General features: G+C 41.0%; 1 protein-coding gene across 5 annotated transcripts in view; it reads left to right on the forward strand.

Annotated features, from left to right (window-relative positions):
- The window catches only part of CCDC149 (coiled-coil domain containing 149), a 120,244-nt gene that overhangs the window by 24,595 nt on the left and 74,277 nt on the right, over positions 1–21,372 (forward strand). For 4 of the 5 annotated variants that reach the window (XM_033948369.1, XM_033948333.1, XM_033948343.1 and 1 more), the window contains exons 5-6: positions 15,998–16,114; positions 16,739–16,792. In XM_033948369.1, the coding sequence (XP_033804260.1) occupies positions 15,998–16,114; positions 16,739–16,792 (171 nt within the window). The remainder of the gene's footprint in view (positions 1–15,997; positions 16,115–16,738; positions 16,793–21,372) is intronic. The other variant, XM_033948352.1, reaches the window with a different exon arrangement.

Here is a 21,372-nt window from a genome sequence, read left to right on the forward strand (position 1 = left end):
CAACAGATTCAACTACTAAAGCTTGTCATATTGGGCTCTACTGTAGCAGAGGCTCCCATTTTGGAGAGGTACTAGGTTAAGGCGAGGTCTCAGGTTCTTCCATGGTCCTTCAAAATGGCGAGCCTTCCCCTCCCCGGTGTTTCCCCGGTGCATCCTGGTGCAACCTGGATCAATCAGAGCCTTAAGCCCCTCCCTAGCACATTCCAGGATGCACTGGGGAGGGGGAAAACCTGCCATTTCAGTTTTTCTTATGTCATTTTGAAGAGGTGGGCCTGCTGGCCGGAGGGAGTTGGCAAACCTCCGGCCAGTCATCATAAACAAGATAAGGGAGCAGGGAGTTGTCAGAGGCACAGGGGTGTGTGCCAGGGGGCTTTGCTTGGCAATGGGAGGGAGTGGGCATCTCTCCCGCTGCCAGGGAGGGGGTGTTGGCGTGGGGGGATCACATTGCTTGGCAGCGGGAGGGAGTGGTCAAGTCTCCCACTGCTGGGGGTGTTGGGGAAGCGAGCATTGCTTGGTGGCAGAAGAGAGTGGGCTTCTTATTGCCGGAGAAGGGAGGTGTCAGGGAGTTGCTTCAGAGCAGAAACATTTTCTGACAGGTTTGAGCTGTCAAGCCTTACTTTCCTATTAGTGCCTGAGCGAATCAGTGCTCAGGCACTGATCAGAAAGTAAGGCAAAGACAGCTCAGACCTGTCGGCAAATTTTGGCCGCAAATGTGACATGATGAGGTTAGGGAATCATTTGGTAATTATAGAGAATCACTTGGAGTACTCATTTTAATATTAATAATCTTGTTGTATTACATCTGCATGTTAGTATCAGAAACTGCTAGAAAACTCGGAAAAGACCACGGTAAGCCATTTTAACCCTTTATTTGGCATTGTTGCTTAAAAGCAACATGTGTCTTCTATGGCTTTTATGGGAGATCTGCATCTCCAAATGCCTGTTTACTTGGCACTGTTGCTCTCGTTCAACATTAATAATAATAATAATAACTTTATTCTTATATACCGCCAACAATCTTGCGACTTCTAGGCGGTTAACAATAAAGGGAAACTGTAAATACAATAAATAGAAGCTGTACATTCAACGAATTAAGTTATGTAAAGCAGCCATTTCACCATCTGCTGATTTAAAGGGTTAATAATCCGCTGCTAAAATACATGCACGCTAACCCAGCTGGAACCAGTTTAGCAACCACGTTAAAAGCACATTTTAGTTTTGAGAATCTGCCCCTGAATTGTTTGTCTTCCTCATAACTAGGGAATCACCCTGTAGCGCATCTCACCCATGACTCCCTCAGTCTACCATCTTGGTCTCTCTATCTACCTGGACAAATTCTAGTGTTGATATATTCTTAACTGTAAAGAATGAAATAAAATGCTGTACAAGACACTTGCCAAGATAGTGAAAAAATAAAGAATTCTTTATAATTTGTCTCTGTTTCATGTCGATCTGCTGCCATACCCCTTTCTACTGTTGGTAAATTACTTTATGGTAAGGGCTGTAGAACCTTTGACACTGACTCCTTTATTTTTCTATGATCCAATTCTGACTCCTACTCCTACTCTGTCTGATATTAGGTTTTAAATTTGTTTTTCTGAATCTAAAGTATATATACAGTATGTCTAAATACAATATGTGGCAAGTTTATTGAGAAAGACATAGGGCAAGCCACTGCTTGCCCTGGATCGGTAGCATGGAATGTTGCTACTCTTTGGTTTTGACCAGGTACTAGTGACTGTATTGGCCACTGTGAGAATGGGCTACTAGGCTTGGTGGCCCTTTGGTCTGACTCAGTAAGGCTATTCTTAAGTTCTTATGTCTTATCATTTTTATAATGTACATTTTTATTTTGAAGCTGGAATTGGAATCGGTACATTTTTAATTACTCCGACTAACTCTATCCAAAATTGCTTTCAACTCCACAACTTTGACTGACTCCATAGCCAATTTAAGATGTCATAAGATAGTGTTTTCAACCAAACTCTCTATTCTAACTAATATATTCTTAATTTTTTTACTAAGTTGTTCTGTAATACAGAAGGCACCATGTTGCTTTGAGCTGAGAGATAAATGACCAGATGTCGACCAACTCGAGCGGCTGGTTTACAACAGTGCTACATAAATTTCAGTTTTTCTTATGTCATGAAAACCATTAAAACCGATAGTATTTGAAGCTCTTTCTCTCATTTCTGATGCTCATGTGATTCTCCTCTAGCTCTGAATAGTGCAAGATGTTCACTTGCATTGTATTGTGGACTTGGGCTTTTAAAACTAAGAAGGCCCCGATCTGTCCTACTTTATTGCCTTTTCAAAATGTCAAAAGAATTATCAGATGATCTAAAACTGAAGGCAATATGTTTTTAAATGTGTGGTCATTTAACTTAGTAGTCCTTTTACTAAGGTGCGTTAGCCGATTTAGCCACGCTAAATGCTAACGTGCATGAACGCATCCATAGGATATAATGGACATGGTAGCACATGTTAGTGTGCTAAAACGGCTAGCGTGCCTTAGTAAAAGGACCCCTTAGTTCTTCTTAGTTCATTAAAGATAATGAAAGCTAAGTCCAGTGAATGCTTTTAGGAAGAGCGAGTTTCATTATAAAGAAGTTTTGATAGTAAGAACATTTTCTATTCTCTTGCCTGTCCACCGTCGAATACATTTCTATACTGCTGATGGTGAGAGGGCTGTTGGATCAGACTCAATAAGGCAAAATGAATTTGTATGAGAGATTATCCTATAATTCCACAAGATCAAGCTTGTTCTTAGAAATCATGTAGAAGATAGAAACATGGTAAATAACGGCAGATAAAGACCTGAATGGTCCATCCAGTCTGCCCATTAGTTATATCCATTAAAAATACATGATTTAATTAACTTGTCTCTTCTTTGATATTTCTGGGTCATAGACTGTAGCGTCCACTTGGTATTGTCTTAGGTTCCAAATGCTGAAGTTGCCATCCAAGCTCACTCCAGCCTATCCAACCATCCTGTTTGCAGGATATCTACCCTAAAGTCTGGCCTGTAACATCCTCATGGTAGATATCCTGCAAGAAGAACATAGGAAATAAGCATGTTGGATCCCCCCTAATAATACAAATATGTTTAAATCTTCCACAATGAGGCTCCATCTGGTTCTGACTTCAAAGGAAAACCAGCAGAGGAGCAAGAAGCAAGAATCGCTATTCACAGATGTTATCTGCTGACTGAAGGACAGTACACAGGGGATGGGAAGAAGACAGATCTCTAGGCAACACTGGGTCTGGTCCTCCCTTCCTCCTGCTCTTCTTTATGTCAGCAGCTAACTTACCAGTGTAAAACTCTGCCTTGGGTGCCATAGAAACATGATGGCAGGTAAAGGCCAGATAGTCCATTAGGTCTGCCTACCTGCAGCATCACTATCTCCTCTTCTTCCTAAAAGATCCCATGTACCTGTCCCACGCTTTCTTGAATTCAGACACAGTCATTGTCTCTACCACCTCTACCGGGGGACTATTTCACGCATCTACCACCCTTTCTATAAAAAAAAGTATTTCCTTAGATTATTTCTTAACTTCATCCTATGCCCTCTCATTCCTTTCAAATGAAAGAGACTTGACTCAAGCGCATAGGTATTTAAATGTCTCTTAACATATCTCCCCTTTCCCACTTTTCCTCCAAAGTATACATATTGAGGTCTTTATGTCTGTTCCCATATGCCTTAGGACAAAGTCCACTGACCATTTTAATAGCCTTCCTCTGGACTGACTCCATTCTCGTATCTTTTTGAAGGTGCAGTCTCCACAATTGTACACAATATTCTAAATGAGGTCTCACAGGGGCATCAATACCTCCTTTTTCCTACTGGCCATTCCTCTCCCTAGGTAGCCTAGAATCCTTCCAGCTTTTGCTATTGTCTTTTCAACCTATTTGGCTACCTTAAGATTATCACATATAGTCACACCCAAGTCCCACTTCTCTTTCATGCACATCAGTTATTTACTCCTTAAACCAGTGTTTCTCAAACTTTATCAAGCCTGGACACACTAAAGGTAGTGGCCACGGCTTGAGGCACCCAGAAGTGCATGGATGTCGCTGTGATGACATCACACATATGTGTGACATCATCACATCGCCATCCACGCATGTGCAGAGGCCCTCCAGTTGGACCCTGAAACACAAGTTGGGGGTGCCAGCAGGGAAGAGGGCCAGAGAGAAGGAGAGACCCTGGCGCCAGCTGATTGCCTACAGCAGTGTTTCTCAACTACTTCAAGCTAAGTATCCCCTAAGTCTAACAAATATCAACTGAGTATCCCAACCACAGACCTCCCTAGGCCCACCCAAGCTCTGCCCCAAATCCCATCCCCTTTACTAATTGTAATGCAATTTTTCCATTAATTTTTCATATACACACAATATACGCAGCAGATATAAATTCTCAAAACTGACACATTTCAATCACTATATTGAAAATTAAATCATTTTATCTACCAGTGATCCTCTGCAGGCTGCTGTAATTAGCTCTAAAAGTGAGACCGGGAGGCCAGGGGGGAAGCCGGAGGATGCTGGAGAGAAGGGGGAAACATGCAGGCCTTCAGCGAATTGGGCAGCGCTGGCACTGTACCGCATAGGAAAGTCAGCTGGCAGGTGCCTCTCTTCCTCCTCAGTGTGCTGTGGCACACTTGGAATCTCAGGAGGCACACAGTTTGAGATACACTGCCTTAAACTATACCGTTCTCTTGGGATTTTGCAGCCCAAATGCATGACTTTGCATTTTTTAGCATTAAATCTTAGTTGCCAAATTTCAGACCATTGTTCAAACTTTGCTGGGTCATTCCTCATGTTATTCACACCATCAGAGGTGACTACTCGATTGCACATTTTGGTATCATTTGCAAAGAGGCAAATCTTACCTGACATCCCTTCAGTAATATTGCAGGCCCAAGAACTGAACCTAGAGGCACACCACTGTTAACATTCCTTTTCTCAGAGTGATCTCTATTGACTACTACCCTCTGTCATCTTCCATTCAACCAGTTCCCAACCCAGTCCGTCACTTCGTGGCCCATACCGAGAGCACTCAGTTTATTTATTAGACGTCTGTGTGGAACATTGTAAAAGGCTTTGCTAAAACTAAATCTGCCACATCTAGCGTACTCCCTTTACCCAATTCTCTGATCACCCAGTCAAAACAATTGATCAGATTTGTCTGACAAGACCTATCTCTAGTAAATCCATGTTGTCTTTGGTCCTGTAATCCACCAGAATTCTCTGTTTTAAAAGTGTTTCCATTAATTTGCTTACCACAGAAGTCAGGCTTACAGCTGGAACCAGTTTAGCGAGCACGTTAAAGGCACACTAGTTTTGAAAATCTGCCCCCGAGTTGTTTGTCTTCCTCATTACTAGGGAATCACCCTGGAGCTCATCTCACCCATGACTCTCTCAGTCTACCATCTTGGTCTCTCTAGCTAGCTGGACAAATTCTAGTGTTAATATATTCTTAACTGTAAAGAATGAAATAACATGCTTTACAAGACACTTGCCAAGATAGTGAAGAAAAAAAAATGATTCTTTTATCATTTGTCTCTGTTTCATGTCGATCTGCTGCTATACCCCTTTCCACTGTTGGTAAATTACTTTATGGTAAGGGAGAATGAGAGGGCACTCTCTAAAATTGAAAGGAGATAGATTCCATGCGAGCATAAGGAAGTTCTTCTTCACTCAGAGAGTGGTGGAAAACTGGAACGCTCTTCCGGAGTTTGTCATAGGGGAAAACACCCTCCAGGGATTCAAGACAAAGTTAGACAAGTTCCTGCTGAACCGGAATGTACACAGGTAGGGCTAGTCTCAGGGCGCTGGTCTTTGGCCAGAGGACCGCAGTGGCGTGAGCGGACTGCTGGGCACGATGGACCACTGGTCTGACCCAGCAGCAGCGGCAGTTCATATGTTCTTATATTCTTATGACTCCGTTATTTTTCTACTATCCAATTCTGACTCCTACTCTGTCTGATATTAGGTTTTAAATTTATTGTTCCCTTTCTGTCCCGGCATGCTCACAATCAGTGTTTGCCTATGTGTTCAGTAATTTTGTTCTTTATAATAGTTTCTGCACTTTTGCCTGTCAGTGATGGCAGGCTTACTGGTCTGCAGTTTCCTAGTCGCCCCCCAAAACGCTTTCAAAAATTGGCACTACATTGGCCAGTTTCCAGTGTTCAGCAATCATGGAGGATTTTTATGACAAGTTACAGTATAGATTGTTGATCTAGTATTAGTAATTTTCCATTTTTGAGTTCTTTGAGTACCCTGATGTGAAATACCATCCAGTCCAAGTTGTCAAGTTGCTTAAAATTAACCATCTTCACTGTTTGGGAATCTTTTAGAGGAATAGATTTAGATAACAGTAAATTCATTAAAAAAATAAAAATACTGTGTACTAAATGCAGCTCTCCTGACACTTCGATAACCACCTTCTCATCTCCAGTGGAATTGAAACCTGCTTCCAGCAGCAGAAGTCATAGCAATCCTCTGGGTATGATGTACTTTCTAATAAGGAAAACCCATTTCTTTGCTGATAAAGGTAATATATAGAAATAAAACAAAGGAAATATTTTATTGGACTAACTCAATGCATTTTACTTTGAGCTCTCTTCAGATAACATTCTTCCTTTGGGAGTGAAATTTTATATTGACTTGCTTTTCCTTGATTTGCCACTAGGGAGCTGCCAAAGACAGCTGATGGAGATCCAGCGTGACTGCCTTGTTTTCACCTAACCTGATCTGTGTAGATAGAGCTGAATTGTGATTTGGAAGATTTCAGACATGCAGAGAGAGAATTTGTAATGAGAGGTGGAATTGGGAGATGCATTGAATAAAAGAATGAACCATAACAGTGTATTTGCTATTTCACTGCCCGCACTTGGAGTATAATTTCTGATATGTCAAATGCAAACCGGCCTGTAAATGAATTTATCAAAGCCCCAAACTGGAATACTTTTGTTGCAGCATTCGGAATCGGTGACTCTTAGGATCAAATCCAATCTCTGTTTGCTGAGTGACTTTCAGGAAAATCCTTGTCTCTCATAAATCTTTCATCAGGTAGATTAAATCACATTTGATGGCAGAACAATTATTGATTTGCCATCAAGATTGTCTTGATAAGCAATGGATTGTCCTTGAGATGTGAAAGGCTTGCTTTAGCATGCTAAGAAGAACAGAAAACAGTTTGCAGTCCTAGATTAGTTAATAAGTAGACTTTGGCAAGGTACGAACATCTCACTTTTTAGTAACAGTCTTTTCTTCACCTCTTCCCAGAGAAGGCCCAAGGGTATCCAGTGCCCTAAGTGAACCATCATCCATGTGCCCCTCTTCCCTTGTATGGCAAGCTTTTCACCCTCCCTAGGCTTCTTCTTCTTAGTCCTGTATCTCCCTTTGTCTATCTTCCCAGATATCCCTTTCCTGTTCTAAACCCTCACCTAGGTGTCCAACATCTCTGACTTTCCTTACCTATGAGATCTCTATCAGATCTCTACCATCTCACACTTCCTTCACCCACCCCTAACCTGCATTCAGCTGAAATGGAGTATGATGTGAGTCATTTGAGAAAGTATCATGGATTCGATACACTGCTTTTCTGTGATACAACCAAAGTGGTGTAGAATGAGTACAATTGGATCGATTTTTTTTTTTTTTTTTAAACTCCATCAAAAATTACAAAGACTAGGGGACACTCCATGAAGTTAAGGGAGATACTTTTAAAACCAATAGGAAGAAATATTTTTTCACTCAGAATAGTTAAGTTCTGGAACGCATTGCCAGAGGATGTGTAAGAGCTGATTTTAAAAAAGGTTTGGACAAGTTCCTGGAGGTAAAATCCATAGTCTATTATTGAGACAGACATGGGAGAAGCCACTGCTTGCCCTGGATCGTTAGCATGGAATGTTGCTCCTATTTGGGTTTTTGTTAAGTACGACTTCCTGGATTGGCCACCACGAAGATGGGATACTGAGCTAGTTGGACCATTGGTCTGACACAGTAAGGCTATTTTTATGTTAAAGTCTGTCCAGTACAAAATAATTACAAAATGGGAGAATAAGTTTAAAAACAGGATTTCTCATATCATAAATATTAGCAAAAAATAAATCCTTACCATAAATATCAATAATAAAAATATATAATTAATAATAGTGCTCAGTAAAAAAACACCACTTTATACCGGCAACGGCATATAATAAACAGTGTACCACACATCATTGCACCCACCCTGCCCCCATAAATACTAAAGATCTCAAAGTCGATCAAAAATGGAAAATAAATTTTACTTTGATTCAGGATGGGCTTTGTTGTCACAGTAGGTAGTATAGTTGTTCAGTTAGCTATTCCGTTGTCCGGTAATCCCAATAATGTGATGAAACATCCCCTCAGTGAAAACTGTCCAAAAAATTCCACCTGCAAATCACAAAAAATGTGAATATAAGAAATCGAAAACATGTATCAAAGGTTAGTCAATATCTGCAATATGGTCCATTTAGAACTCATCTATAAATAACCCCTCTTCTTCAGCATCGATTGTGTTTCGCTCCAACTTTATCAAGAAGAAGAACTCCAATTCCATCCATCAAGCAAAATGGCAGCAGATGGAATGTAAAACTTTTTTAGAGGACTGTCCAGGTGTCCGGACGGCTTTTCAAAACCTAGCACTTTGGGTTTTGAAAAGCTTTGAGCTGAGGGCCATGTCTAGAGGGCATCTGTGCATGCACGGATGCAATGTGGAGATATTGCAAGCATACGTGCATGTATGTGACGTCATCGCATCACACCCGCACATGCTCGGAGGTCCTCCAAATGCGGCTCCAAGCTCGAAAAGAGGTTTGTGGGCGGAGCTGGGATGGATTTTACTGTTGTAGAATCTGGTAATCCTAATTTTGGGTGCTGGCAGTGTTGGCAGCATGATCCTGCTGCCATCGGCCTGTCCTGGAAGTCTTCACTCTGCAGCATCCCAAAGTCACTGCAGAGGAAAAGCTTCTGGGACAGGCCGATGTCAGCAAGATCATGTTGCTAATACTGTCAGCTACCTAAAGTTTGGAAATTGCAGCTCCGGAAGAGGTATGTGAGCTTGGGGACAGGCTAACTGGAGAACCATACTTATTTCTAGGGTGGGAGCTGGACTGGAGAGAGTGAGTCCAAAACCCAGACAAGCTTTCTCCAGTCCAGGAAAATGGATGGACACCTGAACAGTCATCTAAAAAGAAGACATGTCTGGATAAATCCAGACGTCTGGTAACGCTATCTTGACTCCATTTGGGGTTCTGGGTGTCGGTTCAAAAGCGCGCGGGGACAAAGGCGCGAGCAGACAACTGAGCGCAACGCGGAGGTGCGCGCCGAAGAAAAAGACTGTTTTTAGGGGCTACGACGGGGTGTGTGGGGGGGAACCCCCCACTTTACTTAATACAGATCGTGCCACTTTGTGGGGGGTTTGGGGGGTTGTAACCCCCCACATTTTACTGAAAACAACTTTTTCCCTGTTTTTAGGGAAAAAGTTACGTTTTCACTAAAATGTGGGAGGGTTACAACCCCCCCCACAACGCCGCCGTGATATGTATTAAGTAAAGTGGGGGGGGGGGCTCCCCAACAAAACTCCCCGTCGCAGCCCCTAAAAACAGTCTTTTTCTTCGGTGCGCGCCTCCATCTTGTGCTCAGTTGTCGACGCGTGCCTTTGTCTTCCGCGTTATGAACCGGGGTTCTGACCCATAGTTTGGGAAGTTCTGCCTCCATGCTTCAAGGGTATGAGACTCTTAAATCTCACTGACTTGCAGTTGTTTATGTTCATGCGAATTCTGTGTTCATCTGGGGTGGATACTTTTAAATGGTCTCTTTTTTTTTTTAACAGTAGTTTGGGTCCAGTGATGCTTTAAATCTGGCCTTTTGTGATATGGCAGTTGTGTTTTTACTTTCTAGGATTATTTTTTATGTGAATTTTGATGAATTTGCCCTCTGTACAATACAGGGATTTTGAATCTACTTTTCCCCTCTTTTAATGTTCTGATATCTGCCTTAATGCAGAAGCAGTACTAACAGCAGGCAAGCAGAGCTCACTGTTAATCTCGGAGGAGCACTGAAGAAAGGTGGAACTAACATAAACGTGACTGCTGCACATACACTGAGGGGTGGAAAGTAGAGGGTGTAAATTCCTTGTTTGCTTCTTGAAATTAAGTTTGGGCTATGCAGAGGGTTCTGCACCACTGTGCATGTTTGCTTAATTTCACAGATGTGAGCAAGGAGCCAGGTAAAAGATGGGGCTGGGAGCGAAATTGCCTTTAGAAGGTGAGCTGCAGAAATTTTTCATTTTGTGTCATTCTCAAATTCTTTCCAGGAATATTTGGAGGCGGGGGGGAGGGGAAGGTTTCAGTTTTATTTTAATTCTGTCATTTAGAGCAGTGATTCCCAACCCTGTCCTGGAGTATCACCAGCCAGTCAGGTTTTCAGGATAGCCCTAATGAATAGGCATGAAAGAGATTTGCATATAATGGAGGTGACAGACATGCAAATCTGCTCCATGCATATTCATTAGGCTATTCTGAAAACCTGTCTGGCTGGTGGCCTTCCAGGACAGGGTTGGGAATCACTGGTTTAGAGTGCATACTTGTTTTGGAAGAGTGCTCACTAAAGAGTATGCACTGTTCCTGAAGAGTGCACACATTTGTGTTTGCTAATGACATGAAATGACTTGGAATATGTTGGCATTTCTTATGTTGTTTAAATGCATGCACATCCCTAGGAACCTGTACTGTGCATGTGGTGGTTTCGTCAACCATTCTCAGAACAGATTTTTCCGATTGATTTACAGTATACCTTATAAGCCATGTATATTTTTTCTGCTGGAAAATAAAATCATGTGACACTATTGATGGTCTCTCTACACTGGTTGCCTGTAGAGCCATATGTCTCACCATACCATGTTAAATTATGTTTTACCATTCTTTGTTAACTGTTTTACCATCCCTGTCAGGCAATGTCCTGTCATGTCATGTTTGCCAACACCTTGTATAAAAACACTTTAATATGTATGTAAACTTGTAACCCATTCTGAGCTCCCCTGGGAGGATGGGATATAAAACCAAATAAATAAATAGAGGCCCAAATTAGGTGTATTTCAATTAATTAATTAATTAATTAATTGAATAATCAATTCAATTTTCTATACCGTTCTCCCAGGGGAGTTCAGAACGGTTTACATGAATTTATTCAGGTACTCAAGCATTTTTACCTTTCTGACCCGGTGGGCTCTCAATCTGTCTAATGTACCAATGGGGGGATTACCGTATATACTTGAATATAAACCAATCTGATTATAAACTGAGGTAACCTGTTTCCCCCACAAAAGGGGGAAAAGATTCACTTGAATATAAACTTGGGGGTTTATATTCAATTGCCCTGCCTTACACCCAGCTCTACTTCCTTCCCTTCCCTCCCTCCTTCCCTTCCTGCCCAGCTCTGCACCTAGCCTCCAATGCCCACTGCAGGGCCTCCTTTAAACCCTAGTGGTCCAGCAATGAGCCGGGACAGAAGTGATCCTTCTCACGTCCTGTCCCGGGCCAGCCAACTGTTAACCACCCCGCTTCCCTCCCACCCCCATCTTCAACATACCTTTTGAACCCTGGTGGTCTAGCAGTGGAGCGGGGCAGGAGTGATTTTCCTTTGCTCCTGCCCTCTGTAGAGCCACAATCAGAAATAGCTGCGCAAGTTCCCAGTGCAGTCTTGTGAGTTCTTTTGTCTCGCTGCTTTGCTAGGCCACCAGGGCTTAAGGCGGGCCTGTAGGAGGCCTGCAACTGGTTCAGGAGGCAGGAGGGAAGCGGGATGGTTAACAGCTGGTTGGGACAGGATGCAAGAAGGATCGCCCTGTCCCAGCCTGCCACTGGACAACCAGGGCTTATGGTAGGTCTGTGGTAGGCCTGCAACGGGTCAGGAGGGGTTGGAGGAGAGCACAGTCTAAAGCAGTGGTCTCAAACTCGCGGCCCGGGGACCACATGCGGCCTGCCAGGTATTATTTTGAGGCCCTCGGTATGTTTATCATAATCACAAAAGTAAAATACAACAGTTTCTTGATCATATGTCTCTTTAGCTATAAATGATAATATTATTATTAAGACCTGGCCAAAAGGAAAGATTTATAAACTATAAAGAGTTTTACCTCATGCAAAATTGTCATTTCTATAATAAATTGAAATACCCTAGTGGGAAAACTTCACAAAATCATATAAATCACACATTCCCCACTTATATATGAGTGCAAAATCTATCCTACATCCAGGAGTCGGCCTCAATAATGGAGCCTACGCATAGTCGTAGTCAATGACTGGGGTATTCAGCGTAGTTGTTTTAGCTCCTTTTTCTCCAATCATTGGCCATACTCCCATATCTTTTATTTCAAACTCAACCATTCAACTTATCCCATTTTATTTAAAAAAATGTCTAATAATATATTCAATAATTTATTATTCTGAAAATTTTCTCTTTTCTCATGTCTCACTAAAATACTCTATTTTCTATTTTCTTATTCTTTTACAAGTTTCAAGTTTATTAAATTTTGATTTTACGCAATATCCAATATTTCAATGCGTATTACATAATTGTAAAAGCCAGGGATGACAAATACAGACACAAATAAGACTATTATACAAACTAATCATTATGTTCTATTAATACAAACTGAAACAAGTAGGTAAAAGGCAGAAATACAATTTATACAATTTACAAAATTATTAAAAAAAAAAAAAAAGATAAAAAATAAATAAATAAATAAATAAAAAACATTTAAGGTTTGTACATAAGGATAGGGTCAATTTAGAAAAAAAGAAAAAAAATTATGAAGAAAATTAATTGATAGAAAGAACTTCAGTTATTTTAAAATGATTCATGGAAAGAGGTAATGTTAGGAATAATTAATCAGTTTAAAAGTAGATAGTTTTAATATGAGGAATAAATAAAGATCTAGATTAGTATTAATGATCTTTTGATGAAGGGAAAAAATAGGATTAAGATTAAAAAGCACTTATAGTTTCCATGTTGATGTCCTATTCATTAGATTCTTTAAAGAATAGGTACTGTGTTTATTAAAAATATCTATCTATGTATTGAATGCATCTTTATAAAGAATGCTTTTCAGACCGCGTTTGAATTTGACTAGTGATGGTTCGTTACGTAGATAAATTGGTAAATTGTTCCACAATTGGGGTGCTTGTACTGAAAATATGGTTGCTCTTCTTGTCCCAATTATTTTTAAAGAAGTGATGGTTAATAAGTTTTGTTGCGTCGATCTCAGCGTCCTTAGTGAAGAGTAAGGGATTAGTAGTCTGTCCAGAAATAACGGCTCGTGTGATTGTTGGATTTTAAATGTTAATAATTCGATTTTAAACGTTATTTGTTTAATTTATATCTTTTTTCAATTGCTTACAGCAAAACATATTCAGTGCTGTTAGAAAATTACTTAGCTTTTAGGTCAGCGCTTGTATTTCAAGAAGAGCCAACGTGGCCAGCGTTTCGTGGGCAACAGTTCAAACCCACTGCATCAGGGTCAAAGTGTATAGGAATCAAGCCGCTGTAAATAGAACATCAAATTAACAAACCATAGTAATGTTGTTATAACTTAAATATTAACGATGTCTTACTTACTATTCTGTATAGTTCGGCAGCAGTCTTAATGCAATAACAAAATGGCGACAGCCTCTATTTAAAAAAGTTGGCAGCGTACTGACGTCAGTCTAAATCTCAAATTTCATTGGAGCATAACTACTCGCTCTACTATTTACTCAGAAAAAATTGGTAAACATTGTAGAACCCAATCCAAATAAATTTAGTAAAAATGTTGCCACTCTATTTGCTTGTTCAAGCCATTAGGATACAAAGTATCCAGCCGGTTGATCCAGCGCTGTTCGTGCTGGGCGAGCATACGACGGAAATTACCACCCCTTCTGTCAGGTTTAACCACTTCTATAATGACAGCCTTTAGTGAGAAAAAATCATTTTTTTTTAGCAATACAGTGTCTCGCTAATGGAGCCCCCACATTTTGATTCTTAATATTACTCTTATGTTCGATAAGTCGAACATTAAATTTCCTTGATGTTTGACCTATATAAATTAAGTCGCAGGGGCATTTTAAAGCGTATATGACCCCTTGGGTCTTGCAATTGGAAATGTGGTTAAGAATATATTTTTTATTATCTTTCGGATTCTGAAAAGTGTCCGTGCATATCATTAGCACCCACATCTGACAACCACCACAAGTTTGGTGACCTTGTGTTCCATTCACTGTATTGATCGGGGTTTCTATGCAACCTGTAGGGCGTAATATTTCTTTCACATTTCGATTCCGGCGATATGCTATCCTAAGAGAGCAGTCTTTGAATGTGCCTGCTATTTTTAATATCTCCCAATGTTTCCTGAGGGAATGAGCAATCTTATAGCTATTGTTGGAATATGTTAGTATACATGTCATGACTTTCTCACTTGCCTTAGAAATATTCTTATTCCTCCATTAGCGAGACACTGTATTGCTGATTTTTTTCTCACTAAAGGCTGTCATTATAGAAGTGGTTAAACCTGACAGAAGGGGTGGTAATTTCCGTCGTATGCTCGCCCAGCACGAACAGCGCTGGATCAACCGGCTGGATACTTTGTATCCTAATGGCTTGAACAAGCAAATAGAGTGGCAACATTTTTACTAAATTTATTTGGATTGGGTTCTACAATGTTTACCAATTTTTTCTGAGTAAATAGTAGAGCGAGTAGTTATGCTCCAATGAAATTTGAGATTTAGACTGACATCAGTACGCTGCCAAGTTTTTAAAATAGAGGCTGTCGCCATTTTGTTATTGCATTAAGACTGCTGCCGAACTATACAGAATAGTAAGTAAGACATCGTTAATATATAAGTTATAACAACATTACTATGGTTTGTTAATTTGATGTTCTATTTACAGCGGCTTGATTCCTATACACTTTGGCCCTGATGCAGTGGGTTTGAACTGTTGCCCACGAAATGCTGGCCACGTTGGCTCTTCTTGAAATACAAGCGCTGACCTAAAAGCTAAGTAATTTTCTAACAGCACTGAATATGTTTTGCTGTAAGCAATTGAAAAAAGATATAAATTAAACAAGGTAGTCTTTTGATAGATGAAGTAGTGCAAAAATATGCAGTAAAAAATTAATGCAAAAGGAACAGATATTCATACTATTTCCCCTTTTATATTAAAACGGCATTTCTCTTTTTTTGGCCCTTTTATCCGATGCATGATAGAATCTAGTTTAACTACAGGGTACATTCCTAAAGAATGGAAAGAAGCTATTATTCGACCAAAGATAAAAAATCCTAAAGAAACAATTTCAGAAATATCAAATTATCGCCCAATAGCCAATTTACCATTCCTCACAAGTTTGGGAGCAGAAATGTTTATATTAGTACTTTATTGGCTTATCCTTATTTTTCTGTACAAGTGATACTTGAATTGTAAATTGAAAATATAAATAAATAATAAAAAAAAACAAAAAAAAAAACTATCCATTGCCTGAAGGAGTGAAATATAAAAAATAGTTTGCTTCTTCTTTTCAATATCAAGCAGTTGTAGAATGGAATAATCTTCCATAAGAGGCGAGATAGATCTCTAATTATTTCAATTTTGGAAAGATGGTAAAGTCAGTTTTATTTGAGGAATATTTATGCTGATGTTTTGTTAGAAGGAAATGATTTGTTTTGCATTAGGTTAATTTTTTAATTATTTTGTAATCATCCTGGTTTCTGTCCAGTTTTTTATACTTTGTTATTCACACTGAACTGTAGAAGTATAGTGTGGAATATAAGAACTGAATTGTATTGTATTGTATGTAGTGCTATGGAGAGCTGAAAGCATTATTCCATCATACATTCCTATGAATTCTGACATTCTTTGCAGTCTCCCCGTGTAGAAATGACACCTGCTTCAAAGGCTGCCTGTCTGACACTGTATTTTCTATGTGTCCTGTAGCTCCTGCGAATGACAATAGCAAAGCAGAGGCTTGGAGATGAAGAAGTTGGGGCACGGCACTTTGCAGCCCATGAACGAGAAGATCTCGTCCAGCAGCTGGAGAAAGCGCGAGAGCAGGTGATGATCAAGTAACAGTGGAATGCTCTGATCCAATATGCTGCATGAATTGAATGTGATACCAGAAAAAAATCAAAGCACGGGATTTAACATAAGAATAGCCTTACTGGGTCAGACCAATGGTCCATCAAGCCCAGTAGCCCATCCTTGTGGTGGCCTATCCAGATCACTAGTACCTGACAAAAAACCAAAGAGTAGCAAGATTCCATGTTACCAATCCAGGGCAAGCAGTGGCTTCCTTATGTGTGTCTCAATAACAGACTATGGACTTTTCCTTCAGAAATTGTCAAAACCTTTCTTAAAACCAGCTATATCTGCTCTTACCACAACCTCTGACAATGTGTTCCAGAGCTTAACTATTCTGTGAGTGAAAAAATATTTCCTCCTATTGGTTTTAAAAGTATTTCCCTGTAATTTCATTGAATATCCCGTAGTCCTTGGAATTTTTGATGGAGTGAAAAATCAATTTATTTGTACTCCACTCAGGATTTTGTAGACTTCAATCATATCTCCCCTCAGCCATCTCTTTTCTAAGCTGAAAAGCCCTAACCGTTTGTCTTCTCTTATACGAGAGGAGTTCATCCCCTTTATCATCTTGGTTATTCTTCTTTGAACCTTTTCTAGTGCCGCTATAACTTTCTTGAGATAAGGAGACCAGAACTGAACACAGTACTCCAGGTGAGGTTGCACCATGGAACAATATAGAGGCATTATGACATTCTTAGTCTTGTTAACCATCCCTTTTTAATAATTCCTAGTGTCTTGTTTGCTTTTTTGGGCGGAAGGTTTCAGCCTGTGACAAATTTTAGACATAACACTTTTATTTAACTGTTGTGAAAAGCATTGTGGAAACTGTCCATGCTGCTGCGGTTTCCATTGAAAATATATATGTACTTATATATATGTACTTATGTATATATGTGTCACGTTTTTAAAATGGAACATATTATGGCTATACAACGGGGGCATTAAAGACGTTTTTGGATATTTGGGAGCCATTGACAAAATTTTGCAAAGAGTGGGTGGGTGGGAGGGGGGCTGGAAAATATTTTTAATTTTTAATTTGAGTACAATTTTTGAATATGAAGATGGGGGGGGATATATGTATTTGTCATGGAAAACAATTTTGATTGAATTTAGGTGCACTTATTTTTGGCTTCAAAATGAATAAAGATATAAAATAAATAAATAAATAAAAAAAATATATATCTCTAACTTTGATTCTGCATCGGTTGACTAGATTGTGAAATGACTGTCTCTTAAGTTGGCACCAAAATATAAGTTGGGCGTGCCCTAGGGCATTGCAGGAAAGTTAACTCCCTAGACTACCCTGAAACCCTGCTGGGTTGAGCCATGTTGAAAGAAGACTGCACTTTAACTTTGGTCTTTGATCCCCTCCAAAAAAGCTGGACTCTCCTTGCTACTATTTGACTACATCACCTTTATTCAGCTAAGTAACTGGAGGGACAAGTGACTAATTTTTTCATTCTCTGTTTAGGTCAGTGGGTTAGGCATTTGGGGCATTACAGGACAGTGAACTTTTTGTCTTCCACTTTTATATATATTTATTGCACATTGTTTGCACTTTACTTGCACTTTAAAGCACACAGGAGCACCCAGATGATGGTGTGCTGCTGCAGTGAATGGTAATCTCTGCTCAGTGTTTCCTGGCTTTGCTATTCTAAGCACTAGAGCTGCTCTTTGAGTCGCTCTTTAAAGCTTTCAAACTTACGTTGAGGATGCTCCTTATCTTAAAAATTTAGATTTTAGATTTATATATTTTATGGTGGACTCTAGGGAGTTAACTTTCCTGCAATGCCCTAGGGCATGCCCAACTTATATTTTGGTGTCTTTTAAGGATATTTTGTCTTGGGGTTTTTGCTATAGTGTCTCTAAGTTGGGACATTTCTGATTTGCATTTTGTTTACCATTTCTAATTCCACTTAATGTGGAGCCCTTAAAAAAATACATTTAACACCTTGTGTAGCTGGCAGCATGTACAGCAGAAATTGATTGTCTTGACTAGATTGTAAGCTCTTTTGAGCAGGGACTGTCTCTTCTATGTTTTGATGTACAGTGCTGCATGTGTCTAGTGGCGCTATAGAAATGATTAGTAATAGTAGTAAGAACACCTATTTTATGAAAAGCATTTGAAAAACTAGAGCGGCATCATTTGGGCTTTGTGCATGTAAGTAGCAGTATTTATACATGCAAGTTAGCAAATTTTGTTAACTGTACTTAGGATTTTACAAACCTGCACACACAGGGGAGCTAATTATTTTATTTTATTTTATTTTATTTTTATTTATTTAATTTTCTATACCGTTCTCCCAGGGGAGCTCAGAACGGTTTACATGAATTTATTCAGGTACTCAAGCATTTTTCCCTGTCTGTCCCGGTGGGCTCACAATCTATCTAATGTACCTGGAGCAATGGGGGGATTAAGTGACTTGCCCAGGGTCACAAGGAGCAGCGTGGGTTTGAACCTACAACCTCAGGGTGCTGAGGCTGTAGCTTTAACCACTGCGCCACACTCTCCCCTAATTAAGAAACCAAACTGCAAAACTTAATTTTGTAGCTGTTTGAGGTAGTTTTGATCACCAGAGAGGTAAGCAGAGCTCCCTGCTCAATCCCTCCTCCCAGTCCCAGGTCCAACAAGCAGTTAGCTGGCACCTCCTCAGAGCAGATGTAAATGCAGAGGGGCAAAAAGTTTGGAAGTGTATAGATATGTTAAAAGATAAGAACTGGCATACTGGGTCAGACCAAAGGTCCATCAGGGCCAATGTCCTGTTTCCACCAATGCCCAATCCAGGTCCAAGTACCTGGCAGAATCCAGAAAGGTAGCTAGATTCATACCACTCACCTTCAGGCATAAGCAGTGACTTTCTCCAGTTCTACGTTACCTTAGTAACAATTTATGGACTTTCCTCCAAGAACTAATCCAGGCCTTTTTTTTTCCTCCCCCAAATCCAGCTATGCTAACTGCTTTTACCACATTCTCTGGCAATACAGTCTAGAGCAGTGGTGTCCAACCTTTTGACTTCTCTGGGCCGCATTGGCCGAAAAAAAATTTTCTGGGGCAAACGCTGCAGCAAGACAGAGGAGGGAGCCAGCAAGACGATAAACACCCGGGGGCAGCAGAGGAAAACACTGCATCGCCCTTGACTGGGGCCGCACAGAATACTTCATGGGGCCGCAGGTTGGACACCCCTGGTCTAGAGCTTATACAGTTGTACTACTTAGTGACTTTTGGGCAAGTCTCCTCTTCTTTTTCCTTTCTGAGGCCAGGATTCTCAAAAACCCGCGTTAAAAAGCGACGGTTTGCTAACACAGCCATTTTAATACCAAATATAAAAACCCGAGATATTCTTTAAAAATCCCGAATACAAATGAGGTTGGCAGACAGCAGCATGCGCAGAAAAAAATGCTATCAACGCTGTCAAAAAAACCCCAATACAAAAACACAACAACAGCGGGGAGATGCCCACACTCTCCTGCTGCCCTAAAATCCCAGCCATGACCACCTCCTGCAGCAGAAGAGATGCCCACTCTCTCCTGCTGCACTAAAATACCCAACGTGACCACCCCACCACAGACCCAACCGCCCCCCCAACAGCAGGAGAGATGCCCATTCTCCCCTGCTTTCAAGTAACCCCCCTCCACCATCTCCACCGCCCTCTCCCCCTTACCTCATCATAGATGAGCTGGAGGGACGTGGGCACCCTCCTCCCAGCTGTTGCTGCATCATCTAAAATGGAAATTCCCCTCCCTGGTGCATCTATTGAATGGGAATTGGGATGCACCAAGGATGCATTGGGAAATGTCCTAAGGCTCTGATTGGTCTGGCCACCCCATAGGAGGTGCCATAGGCATCTGGGCCAATCAGAGTCTTAGGACCCATCCCGATGCATCTGGGAGGGGCCTTAAACAACCTGGGTCAATCAGAACCTCAGGCCCCTCCCTGGTGCATCCCAATTCCCATTTTAGACAACGCTCATCTATGTTTAGGTAAGGAGGAGGAGAGTGGTGGGAGGGGGGTTCCTTGAAAGTGGGGGGAAAGTGGGCATCTCTCCTGCTGCGGGGAGCGGTCGGGTCAGTGGCAGGGTGGTTGCGTTGGTTACTTTAGTGCAGCAGGAGAGAGTGGGCGTCGGGGATGCAGCCAGGATTTAGGGAAGGGGTGTTGTGATGCAGTGGAGAGAATGGGCATCTCTCCCACTGCATCACAGCACAGGGCTTTCTAGCAGTCTCTGACACTGACCGGCACCCCTGGACCAATCGCTTTTTTTTGTCACCAAAAAAGCAGACGCCACTTTTTGAAAATGGCTCAGCATTTTTTAAGAATCCACCAGAGGGTTAATTTCAGTGTTGAAGAGCCCATTTGCATGTCAGTGTCAGAGACTGCTAGAAACCTCGCTAAAGACGGAGATAATCCCTTTTGATAATCCACCACGAAACTGCATACAGGCTAAACTGCTGGAAAACAATTTAGCTTTGGCGTTAAACTTTTGAGAATCTTCATATTAGCCTGTACTATTCCATTCAGGATTTTGTAGGCATCTATCATATCTCTCTCAATTATCTCGTCTCCAAACTGAAGAACCTTATTAACCTTTTCAGACTTTCCTGTTATAGGAATGTAGCATTATGTATCTTTAGATTGGGTTATTCTTTTCTACGTTTGTACATCACTTTGCATTAATCCATATAAAATTTCATCTACTATTTGGGATCCTAGTCTTTCCAGATTTAGCATTTTAATGTCTGCCCAAACCACACCCACCCACATCATATTTGCATGCTGGATGTATTCACATATAAGCATTGCCTCTTTTAAAATGTACTGCTTGCATGTGATTGTTGATTTATACCATATATACTCGAATATAAACTGGGATATTTGGATCCAAAAATTGGCCCAAAAATGGGGGTCCCGGTTTATATTCGGGCCAGCGCCCCCTCTCAGATTTATTGCAGGCCACCGCCAGGCTCTGTACACTGATCCCCCCTTCCTACCCTGTCTGTCGTACCTGCTCTGCCGATCCCTAGTGGTCCAGAGGTGCAGTGGGCAGGAGCGAGCTTTCCGAGAATTCATGGGAGCCAGACAGGAAACTGCTCAGCACCAAGCAGCAGCAACAAAGCGCATTCCTGCACAGTTTCATTCAACGGCTGAAAAAACGGGAACTCACAGTGGCCATGGCAGCGACCGACCGACCAGGTTAGTAGTTGGGCAGGAGTGCAGAAAGCTCTCTCCTGCCTGC

The sequence above is a fragment of the Geotrypetes seraphini genome, chromosome 1 (assembly GCF_902459505.1).
Source record: "Geotrypetes seraphini chromosome 1, aGeoSer1.1, whole genome shotgun sequence".
Lineage (NCBI taxonomy): Eukaryota > Metazoa > Chordata > Amphibia > Gymnophiona > Dermophiidae > Geotrypetes > Geotrypetes seraphini.